We start from the raw sequence: 26909 nt of genomic DNA, 5'->3' as shown, positions 1-26909 counted from the left end.
GGCTTTAAAGTGCATGTTGTAAATATGCTTTAAAGCAGTTTTTGAATTAAATTCTCTGCTTATATTTGTAGGGATTTTAATGCTTCTGCTCCTTTCCTCCCCCAGGAGGCATGGAGGGAAGAGGTTTGTCTGTGTTGCCCTCCAGGTGCCCATCACACACAGTTTTGCTGTGAGGCAATTACAGTAGGGAAACCTCCTTTGCCAGCACTTTAGCTAATTACCTGCAGGGATGGAGAGGATGTTTTTCCTTCACTACCCATTAGCTAGGGGTAGCTTGGGGATCAGTGTCATTATCTTCTCAAGCTTCAGAATCTGTCCATACCTGGAGGTGAACAGGGGCGTACTCCCAAGGTGGAGAAGACAACCCTGTTTCTTAGAGTCCGTCCTGCTCACATGTTTGAAGTCACAGCAACTGGCAACCCTGAGGTACAAAGGGTGGCTCTTCCCCAGGTCATACTGACAGGAACCCTGGAGAATTTTTGTCTATCTCTACATTATGTCAACTAATTTAATTGGGGAATAAATTTTACCTAATCAATCCCATGCCACTGCAGAAAACTCAAACATTTATCTGCTGGGATAAAGTTTAATGACTGAAGAGCCTTCCTTGGTAGCTAACACTGAAGGTGCCAGCAGAGTAACAACCTTGCCTGATCATAGCCTCTAAGAAAAGTAGTCCCACTGAGTTCAGTAAGAGCCCTCTTAAAATACTGCACAGGAGGCATACTGCATGTGGATGGAATTTGCAATATTGAACCCATAAAAAAAAAAGAATATAGTGAGAGCATTTTGCTCTACACTTAGCAATTCACTGGTCAAGCTTTTTCCTGTTTTCCACTGTAATATAACTGTTAGTTTTAACAAACCCGTTTTGTCTAAGGCAGCATTAATTTCTTTAGAGCAATGAAGTGAGGTTTTGTTCATAGTTCTTTATTTCTGTGTATGTATAAAGTTGGTGAACTTCCTCTGCTGGATAAAATTATCCATCATGAAAATACAAATAGAAAAGTTAAGAATTGGGATATTTTGGAATTGTTGAATATTTATGCTTCACTGCCAGGACATGCAAGATGTGTATTTATATAGAGAGTGTGTATGTGTGATATGCATATTTATATCTGTATATTTGCATATATATATATACACATACATATTACTCCTTTGGGTATTACTGCTATACACATATGTTCTACTGGGAGTTTCCATACCTTGTGAAATAAACATTTGTTCTTAAAGGCACATATTGCCGCAGGTGACCCACCAAATGTTATTCATTATAGACTGTATTTTGAGTAACTGGAATCCCAGTAGGAACTGATGTCCAAACTCTCTTTCCCGTTTCAGTGATGAGAGTCACAAGCAGCTCCTGAGTAAAGGATCGGTACAGAAGATCGGCCAATATTCTTTGCCAGGCATGAAGACTGTTGTGAGAATATCTGCCAGCTTTTGAAAACTATGAATAGAGACAACTGGAGAGGAAATAAGTGCCTGTCTCATAATTCTGCTGGAATACACTGGGCTCTTAGCCAATGTCTAAATTGAAACCAGTGGCATTGCATGGGGCAGAAGCCAGTGCAGATTTTACCCCTGAAAATTTGTAGAAATTGCAGGGTAGGTAAAAAAATAGATTCTGTCCTTTGTAATCTTTGCACACCTACTTTGTATTGCAGAAGAATGGGGAAGTATCTGCATGATCTAATCACTTCAGATTTAAAGTTTACCTGTTTGTCACCACAATTTCTTTCAGTTGTTATATATGCACACTTGACAGAAAGTAGTACAGAAAATACTGAATTGCCTCAAGTCAGTGAGCTCAGCTGAGCTTTAAATAACCTGCATACCAGTAGCATACAGTACAACACCATAACACTACAGCTATGAGCAGCCTCCTACCAAAAGGAAGTTTTGTTTCAAATCAAGGCATTAGAGTTTACTATATTCATGTTCCTATACACATAAAGTAGTCTTGGACATCAAAGATTGGTACCTAAATGGTTTAGTGTGGAGGCATACCCTGTTGTGCTCACTTGCACTGTGTGTGTAAGTCACAGGGGAAAAAAACCTTTGCCTTCATCCTTCTTCTCATCCTTTAAAATCATTATGTGAAAACAGAGGAAAAAGTCAAAGGAGGTATTAAAAACTTTGAGCCTTTACTAGCCTTGTGCAAGATCAGTCTGGTTTATCTGCACAGTACTCTCAGAGGCTATGGAGGACAGGTCCTCCCTCCCTTGCCATGAAAGGTAGAAAGGAATAAGCAGTGGTCCTAGTTCAATGGGGAGAGGAAAAACTGAACTCAGAGATTATGTCAACAGGAGCAATGCTCACTGGAATGATATCTGTGCTATTATTTTTAAATTTCATATTTGTTTCCCAGGGGAATATAGAGAGTCCCAGTAGATACTTTGCAGTTGTACTCATTGAATTAAATGCTCACAAACAAGAAAATGCTGAGCAGGATAGAAGACTGCTCTAAGTTAGCCTGATCATACTGGTTTCAGGGATCTAACCCACAGTGCCTGACTTCAAGAGTTTTTATTATTGACCAAGAGTTACTGAATTTATGGCAAGCATAGAGATCGATATACATGTGTTCTAGGCACAGCTGTAAACTGATGTATTTCAATCACAAAATCATAGACTCACAGAATACCAGGTTGCAAGGAACCTCAAGGACCATGTGGTTCAGCCTTTCTTGGCCAAAGCACAGTCTAGACAAGATGGCCCAACATGCCATCCCATTGAATCTTAAAAGTGTCCAGTGTATACCAGTTAGTCACAGAATATTTCTCCTTCAACGTTACAGGGGTAAAAGATGGAAGGTTTATAGCCAATTTTAAAAGCATTCAGTAGTCTGCATGTCTGGGGAGAGGAGATGGGCAGAGCCATTCAGTGGGTACAGAGGGATGGGTGTTGGTGGCAGCTGATTTCTCCATCTCACAGTAGTCAATGGCTGAGCACTTCATCTTTTGGTTCCCCATATGCATATTTCGTGAATATACTTTTGTGAACAGTGCAAGTAACAGAATTTGGATATTTTTAAATGTTCGTATCTCTGCTTAAGCAGATAGTTTTCTGTATACATTGTTTTATTCTCACTAAATTGTAAATGTCAGAAGAATTAGGCTGTCTCAAAAGAAAGGTTGCAGTAGTCTTCCAGGGTAGAAAATATGGTCAACCACAATGAGGTTTGCTACCTGATTCCAGTATATATTCCCCCTTTGAAATGTAATCTTATTTCTTCCTTTCCTGAGTCCTATTATCACCACCCATTGTTATGCAAACCTTGTTTGGGAGGCTAGGGAAAATAGTTGAAAGTTAAGGCCTATCAGACTGTAGACTGCCATGGCTTTCATTCCATCACCTTCTGCACGTTCGTTATGAAGCGGCTTTTGATTGCACAGCTTTTTGATTGCTAAAAAGGCTTATCGTTTTAGCAAAGGGCTCCCACACGCAGTGCAATGGCAGGCTACATCCTCTGGTCATTTAATAAGCTGCCACAGTCACGATGGTTCTGCCAGCATGAGAAATGTCAACTCGGGAGCTAAGCCGGGGAGGGAAACGGTGCTGGCTACTCTTAATTGTCTTACATTAACTCCAGTAACACTGTTAAGTGAGAATCATCAAAAAAATGTACGAATAATTGTGAATGGAGCCCAGATTAAAAAGCCTGTGGCTTGTGCAGCTGCAGAGTGTGTGACCTAGCCAGGGTTTGATAGGAAAAAGTTGCCATGGGAATGGTCCAGCATTGTTTGCGGCTGACTTCAGCTTTTATTGTTGTGCTCTGATTACAGCTTTTGTTTCGCTGTGAAGTTCGGCTGTTAAATGCCAGCTTGGAACAAAGATGTATTTACAGGCAACGGCGGAGTTCAAATGATTTCTATTTTTGGAGACGTGACTGCTTTAAGCTAAGAAAAAAAAAAAAAAAACCTCACTATGACTATTTCAGAAAACACTAAGTATTTCAGTATAAATTTGGTATACGCTTAGAAGTAACTTCCCATTACAACCGGTTAAATATCATTACTGGAAATTGCTGTTCACCACTGAGACCGTGGTGACCGATAGCAAAAAGCTCTGAGTTAGCACATTAAATTTAATATTAAAATCAAAGCAGTCGCCCATTCAAAAAAAAAAAAAAAGACAAAAAAAAAGGGCCGCACTGCGCTAGGCCCCACCGCCTGGACTACAGCTCCCGTCAGGCCTTGCGCCGCTCCCTCCCCGCACTACATCTCCCAGGAAGACCCGCGGCGCCGGGAGGGGGAGGGGGAGCGGCGGCGCATGCGCACGGCGGGGTGGGGCGGGGGCCTCGGCGAGTGTGGCCGCGGTCGGTGAAGTTTCTTCGGAGGGAGAAGGGGGCGGGAGGGGACGGGGCTGCCCGCCGAGCAGAGCCGGGAGGGGAAGGGAAGGGAGCGCGGCAGGGGAGGCGGCGGGACCCCGGCTCTCCTCACGGGGGCCCCCGGACTTGCCCTGGACTCCAGTAAGTGCCTCGGCCCGGGGCGGGGGCGCTGAGGCGGGGCCGGGGGCTGAGGCGGCGGCGCTGCCCGGCCCGGCCCGGCCCGGCCCGGCCCGGCCCTGTGGGGAAGGCGCCTGGTTGATGCTCGTTCTGGCGTGCTCGCCCGGTGTTGGAGCGGGCAGGGCACTGCCCCCGTCCCTCGACGCCTCCGCCTTTGTGTAGCTCCTCGGCTGTGGCCGCTCCGTGCCTTTCTCTTCTCTCCTTCCTCTCCTTTTCTTCCTTTTCGTTTTCCTTCGAAGCCGCCGCCTTGGCGTGGGGGCTCTCCCCGGGTTTCACCTCAGGGGCAGCGTATAGGAGGCCGTGACATAATTGCCCTGCTAGAGCAGTCAAGGCTCTGTCACATCCCCAGAGGTAAGAGGATGATCTCATTACCCTTTTTTTTTTTTTTTTTTTTTTTTTCCTCCTCTCTTCTTCTCAACTTCGCTCTTTGAGCACGATGGGAAGGAGCGATCTTATCTGGGCAGAGCCCTGCAGTGATGGTGCCTGGGAGGGTGTGGGCTCCCGGAGCACCCCGGCTGCCAAGCCGGGCCTCTCTCGGCTCTGCTCGCCCTTGGTATTGAAATCTCAAGCGGCAGCTTCCAGGAGAGCTGAGTGTGATCGGGACAGCTAACATTTAGTGGCTAGTTTGTTTTTAGCTTTCAGAGGCGCTAGTTCTGAAGAGGGCTGTTTGGAAAGCTGTTGCCTGTGCTAGCAATGCGAGCCTGCACCTCTGAGTTGTGTTGTAGCTTAGTTGTAACCTGGGCTGGTTATTTACTGAAGCAAAGTGTCTTTAAATGGATAACTCGACTATAAATGAATGTTAAACTGTGACTAATATTGTCATATTTGCAGTTTTTAGTGCATGTAAAATTGCAGATACGCATTTGACATGCTACTGACTGAACACAGACTTAAATACTGTATGTATTGTGCAGTTCCCTTAGGTGTAACTAATGCATAATCTTCATAAAAGCATTATATTACTGCATAAAATGTTTGCGCAGTAACATCAAGAGGACAACAATTTCTCTTTGGGAAACAGGCTTCTGTTTTGAGGCCCTTTTTGTAAAAAGGTATAATTTTCACTAATCAGTGTACTATCTTAGTTTATAAACAAGGAAAAAGAGTGATTTATCTTCAAGCAGGGAAACAGTTATTAATTTGTTAGGCTGAGCATTTTGAATTAGGCATGAGCAAAATGGTGTTGCTTATCTGAGTAAAGCTGAGAGGGAGAATTACTTTTTTTTTTTTTTAGATTCTTAAGAGCTAGACCTCTCCATGCTTCACCTTCATATAAAAACATAGCACTTTTAAAGAGACTGCTAAACATCCCTGTGTGTATAGTAAGCTGAGTGGCATCAGCTTTTTGTTGCCTTCTGACAAATTGCTTACTGTACTAAAAGAGGCCATAATGTCCATAAAGATACATTTTCTGTTCTCTTCCCATTACCCAATCCCATACGTGACACTGGAAGACAGAGCCATATTTGATCATACAGTTTGGACCTATGAGGTGCCAGGAATAGCTTCTCACTGTGGAGCCCAGCAGGGTTTGGGGTTTTTGGGTGATTTTTTTTTTTTTTTCTTTGATTTGTCCACTTCCTTTTTATACTTGGCTGTGCTCATTATGATGCAGCACAAACACAGTCTTTACTGAGATGGATCAGTACATGGTAACTTTGGCTGGTTGCTCTGTGATGAGTTACTCCATCTTAATGAATTTACTATACTGCACTTGTAAGGATGGTTTCTTTTTTAATACTTTTGATTTGAAAGTCGTTATGAAGTATGATGAAGTCTTGTGTCATTTATTTCACAACTGAGTTACAGGTGCAACTTTAAAGCAAAATCAGTAGTCCTTGAGAAGGTCTATACATCTAATTATGTATAGGAAGACTTATTTTATCACTTTTATCAGCTTCATGCTGGATAAATTAACAGAACACTTGCTGCATTCTAGTAAGCCTGAACAGTGGACTTGCCTTGTAGGTCCCTGCAGTTTTGTCTCCTATTTCTGGTTGTTATTTTTACTTGAGTCACACAGGTAGCAGGACATAAAACTGTCAGGTATGTAAAGCAGAGAAGTGTAGAAGTGCTGTTTTCCTGTTTGTCACATGAGTAAGTGTCAAAAGTGGGTTGAAATCTCTCGTGGTAGAGAGATTCTTAGCCTGGTTGATATTTGAAGGAGTGCCTTTTAATTCAGGGGTAAATAAGTGCTGATGCTGCAGAAAGTGATAATTCAAGAGATAATATATGGGGTTTTTGTGTATCCTAGATACCACTGAATACTAGACTGCTGGAGACAGCTTTGCATAAAAAGTAAAACTTAAACTTTGTGTGACTCTTGTGTCCTTTTTGCAGTCATTAAACTTTGTGATTTTATTTTGTTAGTGTAGAAGATTTAATGTTGAGTTAGTAAATTGTAAGGATTAAATCTGTTTTCTTAAGCTATTTCTGTGCTTCATAACTACAGTTGGCCTTATGTTCCACTGTATAGCTATGCATTCCAGTGGCAGAAATAAAGAAGATGCACAGTAGGTCACCGACAGGTATATTGCAGTGTTTAAATACTTCAGAGGAGCAGATGTTTTCAAATAAATTAGAGATTAGACGAATAAGAACCAGTGTATAAAGAAAATGGGAAGCATCTTCATGCTTTTCCTCCTCCTTACTCCCTGTATCTGTTCTTCCTCAGGAGTAGTAACTGGGTGATGGAAGACACATGCATAGGAAGTAAGAAAGGCACATATATATGAGGAAGAGACCTGAATGCAGGAAAAGGTCTTGGTTTTTACAGGCAGCAGTGGCTTATTTCAGAAGGGGGCTATATCACCAGAAAAAAAAAAGGCTGACCGTATGTCAGAGAGTGGAGAAGAGAGGAAGTGCAAAAGTCAGTTTTTATTGACTGTAACAGATTAGAAAGAACTTGAGGACATTACTGAAATGTGAACAGATCTCTACTTGTAATGCAGTCTCCAGTGTAGTGTTGGACATAGCCCAAACTGCCAGGCCTGCAAAATTCTTAATCTATTTTAGTAGATTTAGAATTCCTTCAATGTCTTTATGACTAAATGTTCCTGATTATTTAAGCTGACACTTATCATAGTAAATGCAGTTCCTTCAAAATACAGCAAGCCAGCAGGATTGGGAAGTGAGTGCATGTTATAAGTGAGAAGTTTCCTTGCATGCTGTGTTGTGCTCTTTCTTGTATCCAGCTGTAAGTCACTGTTTGTCTAAACAATGGCTTGTGATACAAGAGCATGTATCATTCTTGCAAGATGTTAGTTGGTTTTTGTTTTGTTTTTTTGGTTGGTTGGTTGTTTTTTTTCCCCCCCCGATAATTAGGAACAATAGAAACATTCTTAGAAAATACTTACTAGATATTGGAGCCAAATAAACCTTTGTGCAGTTGTATGATTGCATGAAAATCCAGGATAATAACTTCAGTGACAAAATGTGGGAATTTAGGTAACTGGCTTTAGCATGAAACCTTGTTACAAAGTGGAACAAGCGCTGTTGGTGTCACCAGGAAACAAATGATACAAGAACTACAACAGTCAGTACATGTATTCTTTTGGTTTTGAGCCTAAATGCCAGTGTTGCTCTCAGTGCTTTATAAAATTATATAAGAAACAAATACCAAAATTCTAGTGAGCTTATCTGACATATAGAAATAATGCAGCTGCTTCTAACAAATTGCCTGCTGAAGAGGTCAGAGTAACAAGTATGGTTCAAGTTCAGGTTTTGAAGTTGCACTTTAATGCACCGAATGACTGAAATGAATTGGAATGGGAAACATGGCTGAGCGGTTTCAAAATTTTTTTCTACAGTTAGTGATCTCTCAAATTAGGACTTTGAAAATTTGTAAGTCAAATGTCATCTTGATACATGCAGCAGCCTAACTTTGAGAAACATTTAGATACATATTCGTATATGTCTCAATTTTTATAAATAACACTTTCCTGTTAGTGCTAGGTAAAGCAGCAGGGTTTTGTTGCTGTGGAGGAAGGAAGCTTGGTTCATTGTCTCGGCACTAAGCAGCATTTTCTCCCTCCAGGGACTTGCAGAAGCATCTAGAATGTGTAGGTGTTTCTTTAATCTTGGAGAAGGAACTTATTAAGCTTTCTGGTGCAGAACTGTATGAGCCACTTTTAACAGATGTTATCTGCACAAGTAGGGAGTTGCAGGTCTGGTAGACATTTGTGGCATTCAACAGTTTAAACAGTTTTCAGATTTGAACATATGCCTTTGCCTTGAAAATCTGAATAGTTTCAGGTATTTTATGTAGAAGAAAGGTGGTTCAATGGTGAGGTTGCTGCTCTGGGACTTGGGAAACAGGTTCAGCTCACAGTGTTGCCAAAAGCTTCCTGTGTGGCCTGGGACAAGCTGCTTCTCTGTTCCTCTGTTCTCATACTGAAACTACAGAGCAGTAGCAGCTCTCGGCATCGCAGAAGCATTACAAGGGTATGCCAGTCAGGTTTTGATGTCTTCTGGTGCAGCAGTAACGTGGGGTGTATAGCTCCATGGGGCTAGGAGGGAGAGGTTGAAGAGACTGCCCAAGTTAAAAGCTAGGGGTAAGCTCCAGGCAGGAGGAGTAAAATCAGAAAAATAAGGTGGGGAAAGTTTTGACTGGAAATCTCTTGGATCAGTTAAAAACAGAGAAGCCAAGTCCTTAAAATTTTAAGAAGCACCGCACTGCTTTGTTCATTTAACAAAATATAAACCCAATTCTTTACATACCTGAATGAACCAACAAATCCTTTCTAATGATGATTCTGCTACACAGGGAACAATAGCAAAGCTGTCTCTGTTCCTCTTTCAACAGTTCTCTTCTTCGGAAAATGCTTTTAATTCTACCTAACTGTTACACCCAAGTGTTTTATCTATCAATTTTGTTCATTTGTTCTGCTGGCATGATAGGCAGAATCTCTTAAATCCAGCCTGATTTCTTGGCTTTTCATGTGAAAGAGGTTGAGGAAAGATAGCTTCTCTACCTCCCCACTCCCCCAGGAGGGAAAAGAATTTGCAGCCACTGCTAAAGAGCAGTGTCTTTAGTAACTTTGTAGAGCTAAAAGTATTTTGGATTTATAATCCTTCTGGTGGAGACATAAGATGGAATTGTCATTGTTATAAACTGAAAATGTAGACTAGACAGCAATTATCAAGCTTTGCAAATGTGTTTGCATTATTGAGAGTCAACACTCCCAGGAACAGTCTCTGTACTGACAGATAGGTGATAAATTCATTAGTTTAATATGTAATTGCTTTGGTGTGTATGCTCTCTATGGGTGCTTTGGTACCCACCACATTTAAATCCCATGTACAAGAAAATGTGTTTGAACTTGTTCAGACTAGTGACTTAATTAAGTGTTCTTCTGCTAAGCACTAAAACAGTTACATGTTGGGTTTGTTGTAAGAGTGAGCAGTCCTCTTAAAAGTGCACTTCAAAAGATGTTGTTAAATATATTCGTTAACTCTTTAGGGCCAGTTTATAATAACAAGTGGAAATTTAGGCTGTACTAATAATTCATCTGGCAAGTTATTTGTGTAGCTAGCAAACTCAGTGCCTGCATGTGCACTAGTGCTTCAGAGTTAGGTAGCAGTGCTTAAATGATGTTCTTGCTTCACAAGTGTTCCTGCTTATTCAAGAACTCAGGCTTTGGTTATGTTTCTTTCTCATTAGCTTTTTTTTTTTTTTCTCTAAATCAAGATCGCTGTAGGTGCTGTAATTTATTTATATTGTCTTGCTAATTTGTGCTGGTGACCTGATTTTTGGGTGGAGGAGCAGGATTTCTTAGGGAGGTCCCTTTGTTCCCTTCTTGGGGGGAAGTCTGCAGTCCAGTCTTTTCATACTCATGGCAAATTCAGGATTTCCAGGCATGTTGTTGCACATACACAGGACTTGCGATTCTGCTGGAGTGTTTCTGTCTCGCTGTGTATAGGTCAGGCAGCAATTCTGCAAAGTGCCAGGAGTCTGATGACTTCCTGATAGTGATGGGATTACTCTGTAGGTGGAGCATTGTTACTCTCCATATGCATCGTAATTTACACGTTGAGAAACACCAGTGTCAGGGCAGAACAGCAGCTGTGCAGTAAACTGGTATTTGAGTCATTGCACAAGTAAGAAGAAATGTAAGGAAAGAAGGTCAGCAACCAGACATGGGCTGTACCTGGTGTGAGGAAAATTCTCTGGGTTTACAGCTTGCTTCCAAGGAAGAAGACTGCTGGAAATGAATTGTGTGAGAAGTTATGGTGAAGTATGTGCTTCAAGTGAAGTGTTAGTGTGCTGGCTCTGTGCTACAAAACCTATCATTGCAGATAAGCTTTTATATTATAGGGCTTCTCTCTGTGTCAGGTGGGACTTCATTTTCTTAAGTATAAAAAAGTGTGTGTGGGAAGGTAATGACCTGGAAACCTTGCCACTTGATGGGAACTTAATTTCTCCTCCTGCCGCGGTGAACAGGAGCTGGCATGTGTTCTGTAAATGAGCATTGGCTCTTAAATGAGACAAAGCCTTATTCTTCCTAAAGAACTCTCACTAAACCTGCACTTACCGAAGAGCTCTGAGATTAGTCCTAATCACTGTGAATCCTTGTGTAGTACTAACATGATTGATAAGTCAGTTTCTGGAGGAGATATCTGGTCTTCGCAGTAGTGGGAATTTTGGCTCTTGTAGTGGCTTATGCAATGAACTGAACATGGTCTGTACCATAAAGTTCCACAGTATTAAAATAAGTGAGGTGAAGTCTTATTGGCAACAGTTTTTCCTTCCCAAAATATTAATGTAGATGAACCACTGCATTTTTTTATTCTGCATTGAATTTGCTAAATTAGATGTATAAAATTTTGGTAATTGGATACTTGCTTTGTGTGCTTTGGTTTCATTAAGTCCTACATTTTTAAAAAAGGTCAAGCCTAATTCATCTGATAGTGTTCTTTTCCTTGTTTGGTACTTTAAATGAAATGAAAAATCAGTTATTTACAATCCTTGCTAGACTCCACAGTTTGGTTACTAGCATTAAAAAATGTCTTTGCTTTCTTTGTTCTGCGCTCACTGTAGACAAAATTGTCTTAAATTTGTGTTCAGGTGGCCCATAATATGCTGTGCTACTAGTAAACATGGAATGTGAAATCAGTTTGCAGGCATTCAGTTGTTCAGAGCTGCCTTTAGAGTGTCTTAAATGTATACAGTTTAATAGAATTAGTCTGGGTATGATATTCTTGCATTTAAATTTGGAACTTGCATTTGGATCAATATGTAAAAGGTAATATTTTCCTACTGCAACTCTCCCTTAAGTTTCCTTCTGTTTGGATTCTACCCAGTGTTTTCAGCACAATGTTTTGGTGCTACTGAGGCATATATCTTTTTTTTCAGTAGTACTTTCACAATTAAACGCATGCTTATGTACATGCTGCTGTTTCTTTAACAATTAAGAGTACTCTGCGAAAACTGAGGAAGATATTTTCAACTTACTGATTTCCTAACCAGCTGGCCTTTTGTTTTTTTGCATACTTCACAGGAAGAAGAGCTCTGTTTGTCTGTGCTGGTGAGTTTGTACCCAGGATTTGGAGTGCAAATCAGCAACACTGGCTCAGAAATAGCAAACTTTTTTTAACCAGCCTCACCTTTTTTTTATATTGAGCTTCCTCAAATCAGATAAGCTTCATCAGAATCTGTAGTTTGATGGAGGTTAGTCTTTATGCTTCAAAGTGATTAGGATGCTTTTCAGACTTGCTCTTTCATATTTGAAGACAAGTTTGGGTTGAATTTGAAGTAGATGTCAGTGTGTGGAATCTGAGTTCTCAGAGTGGTTGGCCTAGATGAACCAGTTATGAGTAACTGAAATGAAATATTTTTTACTAATGAGTAACTAGTAGTAATAAGTATTCCTAATAAGTAATGTGTTTATTCTCTGCTTAATTTTTAATTTGGTTTAGTTGTCATGAATGGAACAATTTCTGTAGATTAATGCACGTAAGCATTTTCAAGAACACGGACCTAATTTGTCATATTTGGAATTTTAAATACAGCACTTACTTAAAATTTTGAAAAGGCCTATAATAACGTTAAATATAATTGTAAATAATAGTCAACTCTGAACCTGCATTATGAAGCATTTTAACTAGTCTGTAACTGAAATGAATAAGCTTTTAAAAATTTGTTTTGAGAATTGTATGAGAAGTCAAAGTGAAGTAGTGTAACTATATTTTGTTTTCTTCTGTTGTACTCATCTCTGGCTATATTTCATTTTCAGTGACTTTGTATTACCTAGACTTAATACGAAGTGATGAAAACTGTACTTCTGACTGTTGTAAAAACTTTGTGCTATTGAACATGTTCTTTCACTGTCTTTTAACTTTGTTATTTTACTTTATTGCTTTCTAGGCTAGTCATCACTCAAGTTATTAATGATAAATTTCAAGAGTTTCTTTATAAGGGCCTTATTGCACAGTATACTTCCTTTTATTTGCATTAGCTCAATGCATTTAGAGGGACAATTAAAATACTTGCTTTAGCTAGGCAAAAACCATTAATAGGTGAGGTTTTTTGTTTTGGCTGTCCTAAGAGATCAGTGATAGAGAGGAATTTTGCATCATGTGCAGTGCATTTCCTCATTTTGTCATATCCCAGAGCCTTTAGCTGTTATTGCAGATACCTTGAAATGGAGGAAAGGAGTTAAATAAAGAGGATGAAACATCACTTACAGAAATACCCGCAAAAGTTTTGGGGAAAGTACCAGTCTGTTCCATCGTGGAAGTTGTAGATCAGTATTTGAAACATGATGGATTCAGGTAACTTCAGAACATTTTTCTTAAAACCAAATCTTCCCCTAAAACATACTGGAATTTTTCCGAGACGAAGGTAACATTACTGCAGTTTAGCTTATAGATGAAGAGCTTGTGCATTGATTGATGTTGTTGTCTATGGTGAATGATTGCAGCTTTCTGGGGAGCAGTGGGTCTGGAGTTGGGAGGCGGATGGATGTGGCTGTGAAAAACCTTACTGTCCACGTAGCAGGGAGGCAGACAGTGGTAACTGTTCATTAATTGCTTGCATCTTTTGTGGCTCACTTCATCTCGGTTGTTTCTTGCTTCAGTTTGAGCCAACTGTTTCTCATTGGCATATTATTATACCACCGGTCTTGGAGTGTTGCAGGTTTTACTGGATTCAATGTCTAATAAAAGAAGGTGTAGCAAACTGTATGCTTTGCACTTCTCTTGTACAGAGTATATTTTTAATGAATATTGGTTATATGTGGAAGTTGAAAGCACCCAGATTAATGATGTAGCATTTAAGCAGTAGATAGTACAGAATAAAATTATAATCATTTTACTTGCTGAGGTACACTGGAAAAGAAGGGAATAGTTGGCTTACCCTGATTTAACAAGTCTTCCTGTAAAACAGCAGATCAGATGCATTTTGAAGATAGGTTGATCACTGAGTAAGACTTGAGTGCAAGATAAGACCGCTGTCTTTGTTAGATGATTCATTGGTGCAAATGATGATTCTTCCATATTGTGGCCTGGTTGGAAGCTGGATTAGGTACTGGGGGAGGGATGTATTGTTTGATATGCCTTATAGTTCGATCAGGGATAGGAGAGGTCAATGCTACTGGCACTTATTTCAGGTTTTTTTTTTTTTATTTTGAAGATCAACTTCTTATGCTCAGGAATTCTCTTCCAGGTGAATACTGGCCTTTGGCAGCTGCTTTTTTCCTCCTTCTTGCCCACTTTAGAGAAAGAATCTAATTTTAGGGAGCATGATGTCCTGGAGACTTCCAGTTCTCATTTGTAGATGTAGTGAAAATGTTGCTAATAGTTTCATGCACTTCTAGCATATCAAAGTCACACCTTTTCTGCATAACACAAACATGCAATGTCTGTTTGTTGTGCCTTCCAGAACAAAAATGAAGCAGTGAAGGATCTTCAGGAAATATAAAAGCTCAGTGTGTCACTTTAAACCAGTCAATCCTAAATTATCTTAGGTTGCCATCAGAGTTGTACCCAAGTCATCACTCCAGCTCATGGATTAGTGTTTTTCTGTCATGTTTTGGGTACTTATGAAATTGTGGCTTTAAGGGGTTTGTGAAAGATGAGCAGTGTTGTCTCTCAGTTTAAATTATCTCTGTGGTGTTGTGCCTCTATTGGAAGGCTTTCAAGGGGTCGAAAATAAGAAAAAGTTTGAACAACTGCCCTGGAAGATTTATGTGATTTGTTTTCAGAGGCAGTTCTGAGCTGATCGTTTCCATGTTGGTTTTGTTTGGTTGTTTTGGTTTTTTGTGTTTTTGTTCCCCTCCCTCCCCCTTCCCTTTTTTTGTCCTGGATGTATGCAAGAAGGAAAGCTTTCATTGCTGTGTTCTTCAGGGTATAAGCAGGACAGTCTGAACTCATCCCTTACCCTTGGGAATCAGTAAATGGAGTAAATGGCCAGTAAAAGAGATGACCAACTGGAGAGTAGCTGATTTACAGCAGGAAGCTGATAGTAATTGCCTAGGCAAAAGTCAAGAGCACTCAATAATTAAGCTGTCCCTGGAACTGCAGGAAAGACTGGAGATTGCTGGGGCTGTTGCTTACCTTCCCTTTGTGGTGATGGAGCCTGGCGTAAATAGTAGAGCTTAAAAAGGGAGGTGGGGAGGAGGGATGGGCATGACTCATGGCATCATTTTACATTTATCAAGTGTAGTTTTAGAAATGTTGTTCATCATTTCATAGAGATGACTAAGTAGGTAATGTATGTTTCTTAATCTTCTTGGCTAATAGAAAAAGAACCCCAAAGTCATCTCCTGTGGTAAGTTAAATCCAGTGTTCAAAATGTCCATACACTAATAGAGCAGGAAGTAGAAGTGTTACTCTAAATTAAAGAAATAAAAATAATAAGAAAATTATACACAGAGCTTTGGAGAAAACACATGTAAAATAAAGCTAAAAGGTACTAAGGAGCAGTGGTCACCTTGCTGTAATTTTTAAGCTTTCATGTGGATAGTGCAAAGCCTATTTCACAGTCTCTTTATTCATACAAAGTTCCACTTTTTCTAGTAAGCCAGCAGTCCGTGGTTTATGCTTACTTGTGGAAATCAAGCATTAGCTGTCAAAGGAGAGGTTGGCCCATAGAAACGTTACCTTGTATGCCACTTTCATAGTCCTATATGGACTTTGTACTGGAAGATGTGGAGGCTGAAACCAAACTGTATAGAAGGTGAACTCAAGAACAGGTGCTGGTGTGAAACTAAAAATAGAAATTAATGTAGGAGAGTTTAAGCAGTCCATTATAAATAGTGAAAACGAGATGCTTATGTGCCTCTGCAGGTTCTAGTTGTGCAGTCATGCAGTTACAGTTATAGGCTGGGAGAAGGTGATCTGTGATTTTTATTTATAGTGGTGCCCAGGAGGCCAGGCAGCCTTCAGTTTGTGATACAAATGTTGAGGAATGTTGGTATATGCAATACCCAAGAGGAAGAGAGTGGTGAGAGGGGAAATCTGAGAGAAGCTGGGCTGATGAGGCATGTACCTACTTAAATTAGTACACCGCCACTGGAGAGAGGGATGTAAGACTTCAAAAATAAGTGAGACTTCCCATTTGAGTTATAACACAACCCTCCAGGAAGGTATTTTAAGGAGCTGAGAGTTTTCTGAATTCTTACATGTAAGTGTCAATATATACCACAAAATGGGTTTTCAAAAATATTTTAGCTTCTGATGGATTATGGTGAGAACGAAGAGGAAATGGGCCACAGGGATATTTTTTCTGAAGTAGCATTATGTTATTGACCCATGTCTCCTCCCTCTCCTGCTTTCTTCCTCCCTTCCCCCTCCAACTCCAGGGAGGGAAGGCAAAATGAAGTTGTAGGTAATCTGTTACAGGTTTGATGCCTTCAGCTTTTCTCGCTAAAAACTCATCATTTTTTTACAGTATTTAGTTCTGGGCAGAAGGGTTATTACACTGTTCTGTGCTGCAGATTCCACTGCAGAAAATAACAAAGTGTGCATGTAGTAAGAGCTGTAAGATATACACAGAATTGGAGATTTTTGTTTTATAATCACCTGAAATAATAATTTCATGAAAAAAATCACATCTGTGTAAGACAGGGTCCGTATTCTGCAGACACTTTTAAATTGAAGTTCTGGTGAGTTGTTAGGCGGGTGGTCTTCCAGCCAGATTTCCTGCTCTGAGGATTTAATGTTGGAGTTCTGCAATACCTTTTATGAATCTTTAGAAGTAATGTGGTAATTCAGTCGTTATTGCTTTTTTGATCTGTGTAGAGTTGCCAGGAAGGGTGTCGTAGTGGTGGTTTTGTCATGTGTGTTCAGTTGCTTTAGTAAATGGAAGAAAGGCACAAATTGATTTTTTTTTGTGTGCTACACATTGTGGTTCGTTAATGAATGCTGAATAGAATTGGTATTAATTTACAGTGGAATCTTGCCAAGGTGTAATATGGTAGAAGCAGACTTTTAAAACTGGAAAACAATTGTATGATTTTAAGTTTGATTTCAATTTTTATAATAAAGTTAGAAGGGTATTTTATCTCTTAAAGAGTGTCAGCTGGGTAGATGTTAGTAATCCCATGAGGAATTTCTAACTAATCTTAAGAAAACAGCAGCTATACAGTTTAAGTTTTTAAATTAATAATAGTTTATCCTGTATTTTCATCAGAGGACAAACAAACTGCAAATACTATAATTTTGTAGGCTAGAAATTAGCTAGTAGTTCTTTGAAATAGAAAATATCTATGAATTTAGGGGTTTATTTTCTGCGAAAATCAGTTTACTGACAAATAAGAGCAAGAGTCTGAATTTTCTTTTGCCCTGGTAAAAAAATTAAGTATTGGAGTGGTTAAACTTTAGGTAATTGTATGCTCATAGTGCAGTATTATGAGTATCCTCCTTTCATTTTTCTTAAAAGGTTTTTTGAAGCATAGTTTCTCTTACAGGGAAAAGTGCTTTGAAAATTCGGTTGGTTGTATTCAAGGATTCTTAATCAATTTGTATCTTGTTTCAAAAACAAGTTTTCCTTGTTTCATTTTCTTCACATCTGCAGAGAACGGAGTTTAAGCCTGCTCAGACAGGAAACCAGCCACCAATATTTGCTTTTTTTAGGCACAAGGCTTTTCTGGGCTTCATAAACTGTTGATATTAAGCTGCAGCGGTGTCCCGGAAGTGCTGTGTATTTTGTTGAGGGACCACCTGGCACAATGTAGGGCAATACTGGTAAATGACAATTTTTATTTTCATTTAAATGAAGACAATGTGTGATGCCAAGTTCTGCCAGCTTGGAGGTATAGTTTAGAGAACAGCTTGCCCCTAGCTACACATGTGTTTAGAGTGAGATGTTGCTTCAGTGTAAAGTGATTGCAAGAGCCGGCATGTGAATTACTGATGAATGTTCATTATGATTATGACATTGTCTTAAGAGTGCTCAAGTGATTGTTTTTGCTGTTGCAACAGTTATAACTTTGTTACAGGACTTGCCTTGGATCTGTGATAGTTAAATTGTGAGGAACATACCAATAGAAGTTAGATTACCTTAGTAAATTTTGTTACTTTATTGAAGAACAAACCTATGCCTTTGAAGATTTAAACCATTGTGGCATATCTTAAATATGGAGACTCTTACCTTTTCGAGGTAAAAAGAAAAACAAATCAGTCAGGCGTTTAATGGAAGGGTTATACATATTTAATGACCTTGTAGCTATATAGGAAATGTCCTGCATCTCAAACAAAAGTGTGTTAAGTTTGTTATACAGAAAAGTGCATTTAACTTTAGAATTTAATAGCTTATATTAACAAAAACAAACCACTAACAGTTTTAATAGCCTGTCATCACTATGACATTGCGATCTCTTCAACTTTTTGCAAATGTTACTGAATTGCAGTTGTTAGATCTGGTCCCTGATGCCAAACTTAATGTATCAGACTTGAGTTTGCACCAGAGGATCAGTTTGATGTTGGGCACAAAAAAGGTTTGTTATTTTACAAATTGAGTTAAATGTCTTAAAACTGATTACTAGAAGTTCTTCTAGTATGGTATCAAAATCATGAGCATAGATTTTTTTTTTTTTAAGTTGTTTCTCAGAGTGGTTGAAGCAACATTTGACTAGTATTCTAATTAGTCATATAAAATGACGGCTGTAAATACATGCATATATCTACATGTTTGTAAATCCAATTTGCCAAAATAAATGTATGCTTATCTGTATATCTGATTCCCCAAAATAAACACTTTAAAATGTGCTTAACTGTATGTCATGTTTTACTGTGGTGTATCAATAGGTAGCTACATGTAGCTATCAGGTGTCTGACTCTGTGTGTGTGTGTGTATATATATTTAAATCAAAGGTAAACATTTTCAAGAAATATTAAAAAGAAACTTCTATATTACATAGTGAAGGCTGGAAGATGTTATGGAAAGTGTGAAGAGTTTCAGCCTCCTATGTCCCATGTTAATAATTTTGGATACATACTATTTCTGAGTTTTTAATGAAATGTAAAGACGACCAAGATGTTTCTTTCTTGCTCTGGGAAAGATTAGCATTAACCTGATTTTTATCATATTTAAATGTTGGTTTATTGCCATTTTTAGTTGAGTAGGCAAATTTATCTTTGGCTCTTACGGTAAAATGACTGTCCTGTAAAATAAAAGGAAGCAAAAAAAAAATTATGCAATAGCCTGCAGCAAGACAGAGCCACAGAAGGTGAAACAGGCAAAATGGGAATAGGTGGTCAGCAGTACAGATTTTTTTTGTTTTTAAAGCAAAACAAAAAAAAAGGCAAAAAAGAAAAAAACCCAAACCCCAAATAAAAAAGCCTACCACCCTCTGACTTAGTACCACGTGGATATTGCAGATTTCAGTTTTGGACTAGCAAGTGTGTTCATACCTCTGTTACTGCAGATACAACTTCATTTTGACTGTTTAATGTATAAGGATGAAAAGATGGCTGTTCTCTTGGACATTGTTAGGCATGAAGTTCCTTCTTGTATGAGAAAAGAAAAATGTGAACGGTGTTTCTAAAAGCCTTTCTGTTGAATTTGCCTAAGCAAAATATGAAAAATAACGTTGGACGGTAGAGCTGCTGACAAAGATCCTTTCTTGACCATGAAAGGCAATGTCAGAGAAGGAAGTGTAAACCTAGCATTGTCTCAACTTTGTGCAAGTTGTGAAGGAGAATCTTCGATTATTCTTTAGTGATCTTGTAAAAGCTAGTATTGATGTTCATTTACTTTTTACCACTTGTATCTTTGCGCTTGGGTTTTTAGGTATTCTAAGTATATGCTTCAAAAAAGGAAGAAAGACCTATCTAAAAAGTCAGTGATGGTAACGGGGGGAAACAGCTACACTTCACTTACTCTGCTGTAGAAACTTCTTTAAGCTACTAGTTGAAACTGCTCAAAATGTCATGGGTAGGCACAGAACAGTTTTAAAATTAGTAACAAGGAACTTTGCTTAATTTCTATGCTTTTCATCCTGCAGTGTGATGTTCAGGGTCAGAAATGCCTTATGTGGATCGTCAGAATCGCATTTGTGGTTTCCTAGATATTGAAGAAAATGAGAATAGTGGAAAATTTCTGCGGCGGTACTTCATTCTGGACACACGAGAAGACAGTCTGGTGTGGTACATGGATAACCCACAGGTGAGATGTTCTTGGAAGAGTTATCTGGCTTCTACAGATCTAAACTTTTTCAGGTTTTTAACAAGTTTACTTAAAGTGGAATTTAATATTAGTTTATGGACTTGGAAGCTGGGGTGAGGGCAAAGTTATCTAAGTAAAAATCATTGTAAATCAGTGTCTCGTCTCTGCTGATATGTGCAATATTTTATGGAAAAAATACAATTCATCTTTCTGTTTAAAAGATTACCAATTGCAGCTAGTAGTAAAACATTAAAAGCAGCTCAAACATCAGTGAATTGCCGATATATGAAGTCTTAAGTATTGACAGGATCAGATAGGAATCTGAATTTGATACCACATGTAAATCACTTGTTTGTTTTGAATCATGATGCGCTATATTTATTTTGTTTTCTATCAAGTGTCCTGGAAGCACACTGCAGGTTCTTGCAGGCACTAGGTAGTGCTGTATAATACAACAGGATGAGCTGAATCACATACTAGCTTCAATATTTCAGGTCTCTTAAATCATTTTTAATCCTATGTGGAAGTACATAGTTTGCTTTATGTTGCATGGGTCAGTTAGTAGTTTTATGTTACTTCAAGTGAATCAGTCACTGAAAAGCAGTTTCTAATGATGGTTGCAGTTTCAACACAGCATGAATGGTATGTGACTGCAAAAAGCTTGTATCCATCGTGGTGGAGAACATCCTTTATATAAAAGCTACTTTTACAATATACATGCATCAATGTGTTTTCTAGCATTGGGGAGAACAGATAATTGCTTAGGATTCAGGTACAGAGATAGTGAAAGCGTAGGATCTAGGTCAGCTGACAACTGTCTGCCAGAAGAATATTCGTGTACCATTCTGGCAAGAAGACCACAGTTAAAATGCAGTAGAAGTCTACTGTTCAAAGGAACCAACAGAAAAGAAGTAATTTAATGATGTGTAGTTCAATGAATGTGACTTGTGACTGAAGCATTCAGAAGTTCTTACTGAGAAGAAAAAAAATAATTTCTGGAAATAAGAGACTTCAAAGGTTTGATCTCAATGAGTGACACGAAGCAGTTCTTTTATTCAGTTGCTTCTGTGATATAACAAGGGCATGTGGGCAAAAACTTGAAATGCCATAGAAATTGCATTTCATCAGAAGTTTTAAGACCAAGGATATTTGCAGTGCACACCTCAAAGTTTTTAGTTCGGGCTTTCTTATCTGTTTTTTTCAATGTTAGAGTTCATGCACAAATGAAAGGGTGCCTCCCAAGGGGCCAGTTGAAGCTTCCGGATTTTCTTCCACTGCTGCTTTAGTTTTAAAGTACTGAGCTTTTATCAAGCCACTGTATGAAGACCATTCATAATCCCTGAAGTGATGAAACTCTTCATATAGGATGAGTTTACGGCGTGTGCAGAACTTCACTAGACCCTTTGTTGCTGATAGAAATGCTCTAGGTGTATCTGTGAAAATTGGTTCAGCTGTTCAAAGAAATGTTTTTAAGTCCACCATTAATCACACATTATTATCCTAATATAAAGATTATAGCACTGGTGTATGCTGGGATCAAAATCATACTGATAAAGTAAAACTTAAATTTATTTATTTGGGAAGAATGGGTGGACTTTTTTTATGAAATGTGTTACCAGTCTACAGTAAACCTAACCTACTTCCTACCTTTGAAATATGAATGGAGTATAAACCAATTATTTGTCTGTCTTTCTGACTCTGTGGGTAGCATTAAGCTCCTCTTTGTGATGTAGAAGGTCATAAGGCACTGCGGCATAATGAAGAGCACTTCAGCTGAGGAAAGGATCAGTGAGCAAACGCAGTACCATTCTTACGGTTTCCAGGAAGGCTTGTAGTGGGGAGAATGATACTGTAACATAAAGGGCCATTTTAAAAGTAAAAATTGTAATGGAAGAAAGTATATGGAAAACAATGCTTTATTTAAAGGAATAAAATTAGGAAGACTGTTTCATCAGAAACAGTTGATAAAAAGGTTAACCATGTTTTCTGATGCTCAGTTCTTAAATTGTTGTATTTCTAGGCTACTAGCTGATTGTGAATAGTAATGTAAATGTTAAGACCAGTCTACTAAACGAGGATGTAAAAGGAACAGATGGCTCCTTTTTGTATTGTAAATAGACTTAGGCTTAACTGCAACTTTATGAAGTATTATGGTCTTTCCCTGCAATAACTTTAATATTAAATAAGACTGTGATTCTACAATCCATTTTGGAAAATACGTGAGATGGTCTTTGAAGTATCTGACATAATAGATGAATGTCACTTCTTGTCCCTTCCGCCTGCCCTGGTCAAAATACATAAGATGCCAACATCTGTTAAGGAAAAAGTATTCTTTCCGGATTTCCTGGATGCAGACCTGCAAGAATCCTTTTTCCTCTAGTAAAATACATAAACCTCTGTAACAATTACTATTTGTATTGTTTCTAGCAGTCTTTCTGTTTTTAGTTGATTAACAGATGTGTGTATAATAAACAAGTAGTTTAGATCCTGTGTCAAGCATACATTGTCTATTGTCTATAAAAACACGTAGGATTTTCTTTTTGTTTATGGAATTATTTGCTTTTTATGTGTAAACACTGACTGTGGTGTGATAGGAGAATATACTAGTTTTGCTTTGTAACGTATGATTTGTTTCAGAATCTTCCTTCTGGATCTCCACCTGTTGGAGTCATTAAACTTACCTATATTTCAAAGGTAAGATAATGTTAGACATTTGTTGCTAAATTTTTGGTGATGACTAATAAAACAGCTTCTGAAGGCCTCGATTTCACACAATTTTCAATGACTCTTGCATAGCTCATATGAAGCTTTTTGCTTGTGTGCTACTCCTGAATTTTAGTGAAGTGTTACAAACACTTCAGTAGTGTCAGGTTAAAATAAGAACAGGCTAATTATTGTGTTGTCTAGGTTTGTATCATGATTTGAAATGGCAGCTCTTTGTGCTGCATATAATTAATATTTCTGAACTGTATGTTTCAGTTTTTTGTGAGTATTTGAATTCTAGTTGGTCTTGGAGAAAAGACAGGCCAGTTAGGAAGTGGAAGATAAGCCTCTGGGTGTGATAGTTTGCAAGCAATAGTGATCTTTAATAGAACAGAAAAATTTCCAGAAAATACTTATTTCATGACACACTGTATACACTCACTTCCAAATATGTCAGAAAGAAAACTGTGAACTGAGAAAGTCTCTGTAGTTAAATTTGTAGCAGATACTGCCTTGCAAATAAGTGGAGAAAAATGATTGACCTTCTGTTCATTTCTCATCCTTCCTTTTTCTTGTTGTCATACTGCATCTTCTCACCTTCCTTGTTGTGTTTTGTTGTGTTTTGTTTTTTGGTTTTTTGTTTTGTTTTGTAAAGATGTCATTGATGCTGGTATATCATGAGTACAGAAATGTCTGTGGAGATCTCCTTATGTCCTTCCTGGCTTTCTTCTTCTAGGCTTACTTTGCCCCAAACCTCACAGCTGTATTTTAAGAAATCTGAAATCTTGTATCTCACTCTTAATGGGAGCAGAGGTGGTCACTTGTGCCTTTGCACCTGATTGTGCCTTTGAAGGCAACTCAAGTGTGCCTCTTGTGCAGATGCTCCATCTAACTTCCCATAATTCTTCTAGACATGTAGTATGTGTGTTTTGTTTCTGGCCAAAAAAAAAAAGGCTTTGGTGTGAGAGACTGCTTTGCCTTCTCCCCTACCTTTGGAAGAAGTGCTCTATAATGTAGACATGTCAGTGCCTCTCTCAAAACAGGACAGCTGCATCTCTCCTCCCCCAACACTGCAACCTTTCACAGACTCCTGAAGTGGCTATTATTCTTGTTATGTTAACGAACCAAAGTAGAACTGATTTCCTTGACAGTGTGAAATGTCCTTGAATTTTTAGTTCAGTTGAGATGTAGAACTTCCAAATGCAAGTAGAAGTGTTTTATGTTTTCAGATTTCAACATTTGTCTGGTAATGAATCCTTACATTTAAGGACTAGGAACATATGCTTACCATAGGTTTCATGTTTTGAACTGAATTTTATATAATATTTCTTGTTACGTTTTTATGTCTTTAACAAGTGTGCTATGCTGCTAATCTTCAAATTTAGGCACTTGAAAGAGATAAAAAAATGTGCTATCTGTTGTATATTTTGTATGGACAGTGATATTCATATCTTAATTTCATTACTAGGTTAGCGATGCAACTAAGCTAAGGCCAAAGGCAGAATTCTGTTTTGGTAAGTCCTTGCATGCGATGTGCATCAGGTACTTTCTTCAGAATTTTGAAACAAAGATAATGTTCTGCAATTCTGTTACTAGATACAGCAGGTAGTATATTTTTTAAACGTAGTTTGTATTCGCTGTTTCTTCTTCAGTGTGAGGGAAATGTTGACTTCTTCATAAGATGTTTTTGTGGCGCTTCATATGGCAGCTTAATGAGGAGTAGGTGAGAGCTGGTTTTCAGACGTTTGAAATTTTTGGGGCATTAATAAGCTAATAAAAATGATGGGTGTTTTCAGAAACACGATATGCCTGTTAGCTAGAAGACAAGTAGTTTAACAGTATTAATCTGTATTACTGATAGAAGAGTTGATTTGATTGATCTAAAAATACTGTCAGTCAGTGTTCTTACATTAAATTTCAGTCTCTATTGCTGCACCAAAGAAAAAGAATTTGTTTGGGGTACTTTCTTGGTTTATTGATACTTAAACTTAAACTTGAGTAAAGCTTTAGATAATCATGAAAGCCCCTTAAGGTCTGCTTTTAGATTTTTCTGTAAGTAATTTGTCCAGAATTTACCATAATTCCAGATCTTTTTGACAAGCAATTGGCATTCACAAAAGTGTGTGTAGGGACTGGAATCAGCCTCTGCTCAGTTTATGAGTAACAATTCTTTATGGCTGCATTCACGTAAGAGTTTTAACTCAGATGAAGGTACTGAGAATGCCTGAAGGTTTTATGACAATTAGTTAAGGTGTCCTTTGCCATGTGCAGTGTTGTACAGGCCCGGAGAAGGCAGCTGCATTGAATTTGTGCAGTCTCTCTGTTGGAGCTCATGCAACACTTGGTAAATCGCCCCTGTGTGTGTGTGTAAGGTTTCAGGGATTCTAGACTAGTACCGAGCGTGTCAGTTCAGTGCCATCTACAGATTCCTCTGCACATGCACGTGTAGAGGTGTTTGTCTCCATCAGTTGTAAAGTTGCTTTTGTCAGAGGGCCAGCTCTGGAAAGCCTTCATGATGCAAGCTTCTAATATTTCTGATCTATTAAAGCGTTGTTAATACTTTTTAGAGGAAAAACTTATATTTATTGTCTTTTTATTTAAATACTGGGAGTTGTTGTTTCAGTCAACTCATTATACAGTTCTGTAGTTTGAATTTATATTTGCATCTAATAATCTTTGCTTCAAACCATCCACTTCAGGGAGAAAGATGGTAGAAGAGTAAAAAGTATCTTTCTGGCGTATTTGCTGTTAGCAATAACTTCAAGAACTGTTACATCGTAGGTAGAGCAGCAAAATCTGTTCAGGCTTTAGCTGCAATGCTTCAGAGTTCTGTCGAGATTTTAATCACTGTTCACCTTAAAACTGATTTCAAGATAAGGTCTTAGAATTTGTGAGAAAACTAGCCATGGATTTTTACTATTACACAGAAATATGTTTGTCTTTTTTGGATAAAGATATGCTAGGTGTTGCCAGGTAGATTTATAAACTTACTAAAAATATGCTTTCTCTGCCAAGTCACAGAAGTAAAACAAAGTTTTGTGTTCTGGCTATTTTAAAGCTATTTGGTCCTGACCATCATATACCTAGTAATCAATACTGATTTTTACACAAAAATAAAAAAAAAAAATAAAATATCAGTGATCACAGTCATGTTAATGAGTTTGTTGCAAAGGATAACAGATACTCATTGGAGGATTAAAAGGAGAAATTATAGAACTGCCCAAGTATAACACTTTGTTGCTTAGGGAAATTGAGAAAAGGGAAATGGAGCTGTAGAAAATTCTGATAAAATTAAAGGCTTTTTCCTTGTAATAAAAAATATTTGACAAATTCTACATGATGCTGTTTAAAAAGAGAGCTTAAAATTTTAAAGATAGGGTTTTTTAGAATAAAGCAAGCCTGTTAAGTGGATGTATGTATCTTAAGGTGACTTTCTAAAAAGAAATGCAGCAGGGAGCTTGAATACATCAACTGGATTTTTCCATCTGAAATCAAATCAATTTTACTATGATGGTGTTAAGTTTGCTCTTAATTTTCAGTGTTGTTAACTTCTCATAATGATTTTTGACAGTTATGAATGCAGGGATGAGAAAATACTTTCTACAAGCCAATGATCAGCAGGACCTAGTTGAATGGGTAAATGTTCTGAACAAAGCTACCAAAATCACAGTAAGTGGTTTAGTTGATATTTAGCAACGCTTTCAAATGGTGACTGTCTCAAGGTGCTGAAACGTAACCTTTGCCTTCAGTTTTTTTGCTAGAGTAGTCTTTTATCTCTACAAACAAGTCTTGGCTTGACTTTCCAAGACTTGGAGAAACTGTACAGAACTCCCCCTAAACTTAAGTTTATTTTGCTTTTTGCTTTGGATATTGGACAAAAACGTCATTAACCTTTTCATTACCTCATATGATGGTTTCTAATAATTTAAAATTAGCCATACACATATAATCACAGTATCCAGAAGACACTTGCAAGCAAAGATACACATATATTTGCCTGGTGTAGAAAGTTTGTGTTTCTTAGTGTCACTAAAATAACGAGCAAACACATCATGCCATGTTCCAAATGCTCTCTTCTGTTTTCAA

The 26909-nt window shown here is 38.2% G+C and overlaps 1 protein-coding gene across 9 annotated transcripts in view; it reads left to right on the top strand.

Moving 5' to 3' along the window:
- Positions 1 to 4374: 4374 nt before the first annotated feature.
- PLEKHA1 (pleckstrin homology domain containing A1) overlaps positions 4375 to 26909 on the top strand; it is a 38936-nt gene continuing 16401 nt past the window's right edge. For 2 of the 9 annotated variants that reach the window (XM_032988701.2, XM_032988705.2), the window contains exons 1-5: positions 4491 to 4864; positions 19960 to 20120; positions 22758 to 22814; positions 24292 to 24337; positions 26395 to 26492. In XM_032988701.2, coding sequence (XP_032844592.1) covers positions 19980 to 20120; positions 22758 to 22814; positions 24292 to 24337; positions 26395 to 26492 — 342 coding nt within the window. In that variant the 5' untranslated portion in view covers positions 4491 to 4864; positions 19960 to 19979. The other 7 variants (XM_042787207.1, XM_042787215.1, XM_032988706.2 and 4 more) reach the window with 7 other exon arrangements.

This window comes from Tyto alba, unplaced genomic scaffold (assembly GCF_018691265.1).
Source record: "Tyto alba isolate M040663 unplaced genomic scaffold, T.alba_DEE_v4.0 Super-Scaffold_1, whole genome shotgun sequence".
Taxonomy (NCBI): Eukaryota; Metazoa; Chordata; class Aves; order Strigiformes; family Tytonidae; genus Tyto; species Tyto alba.
This window is presented reverse-complemented; position numbering and strand designations above follow the sequence as displayed.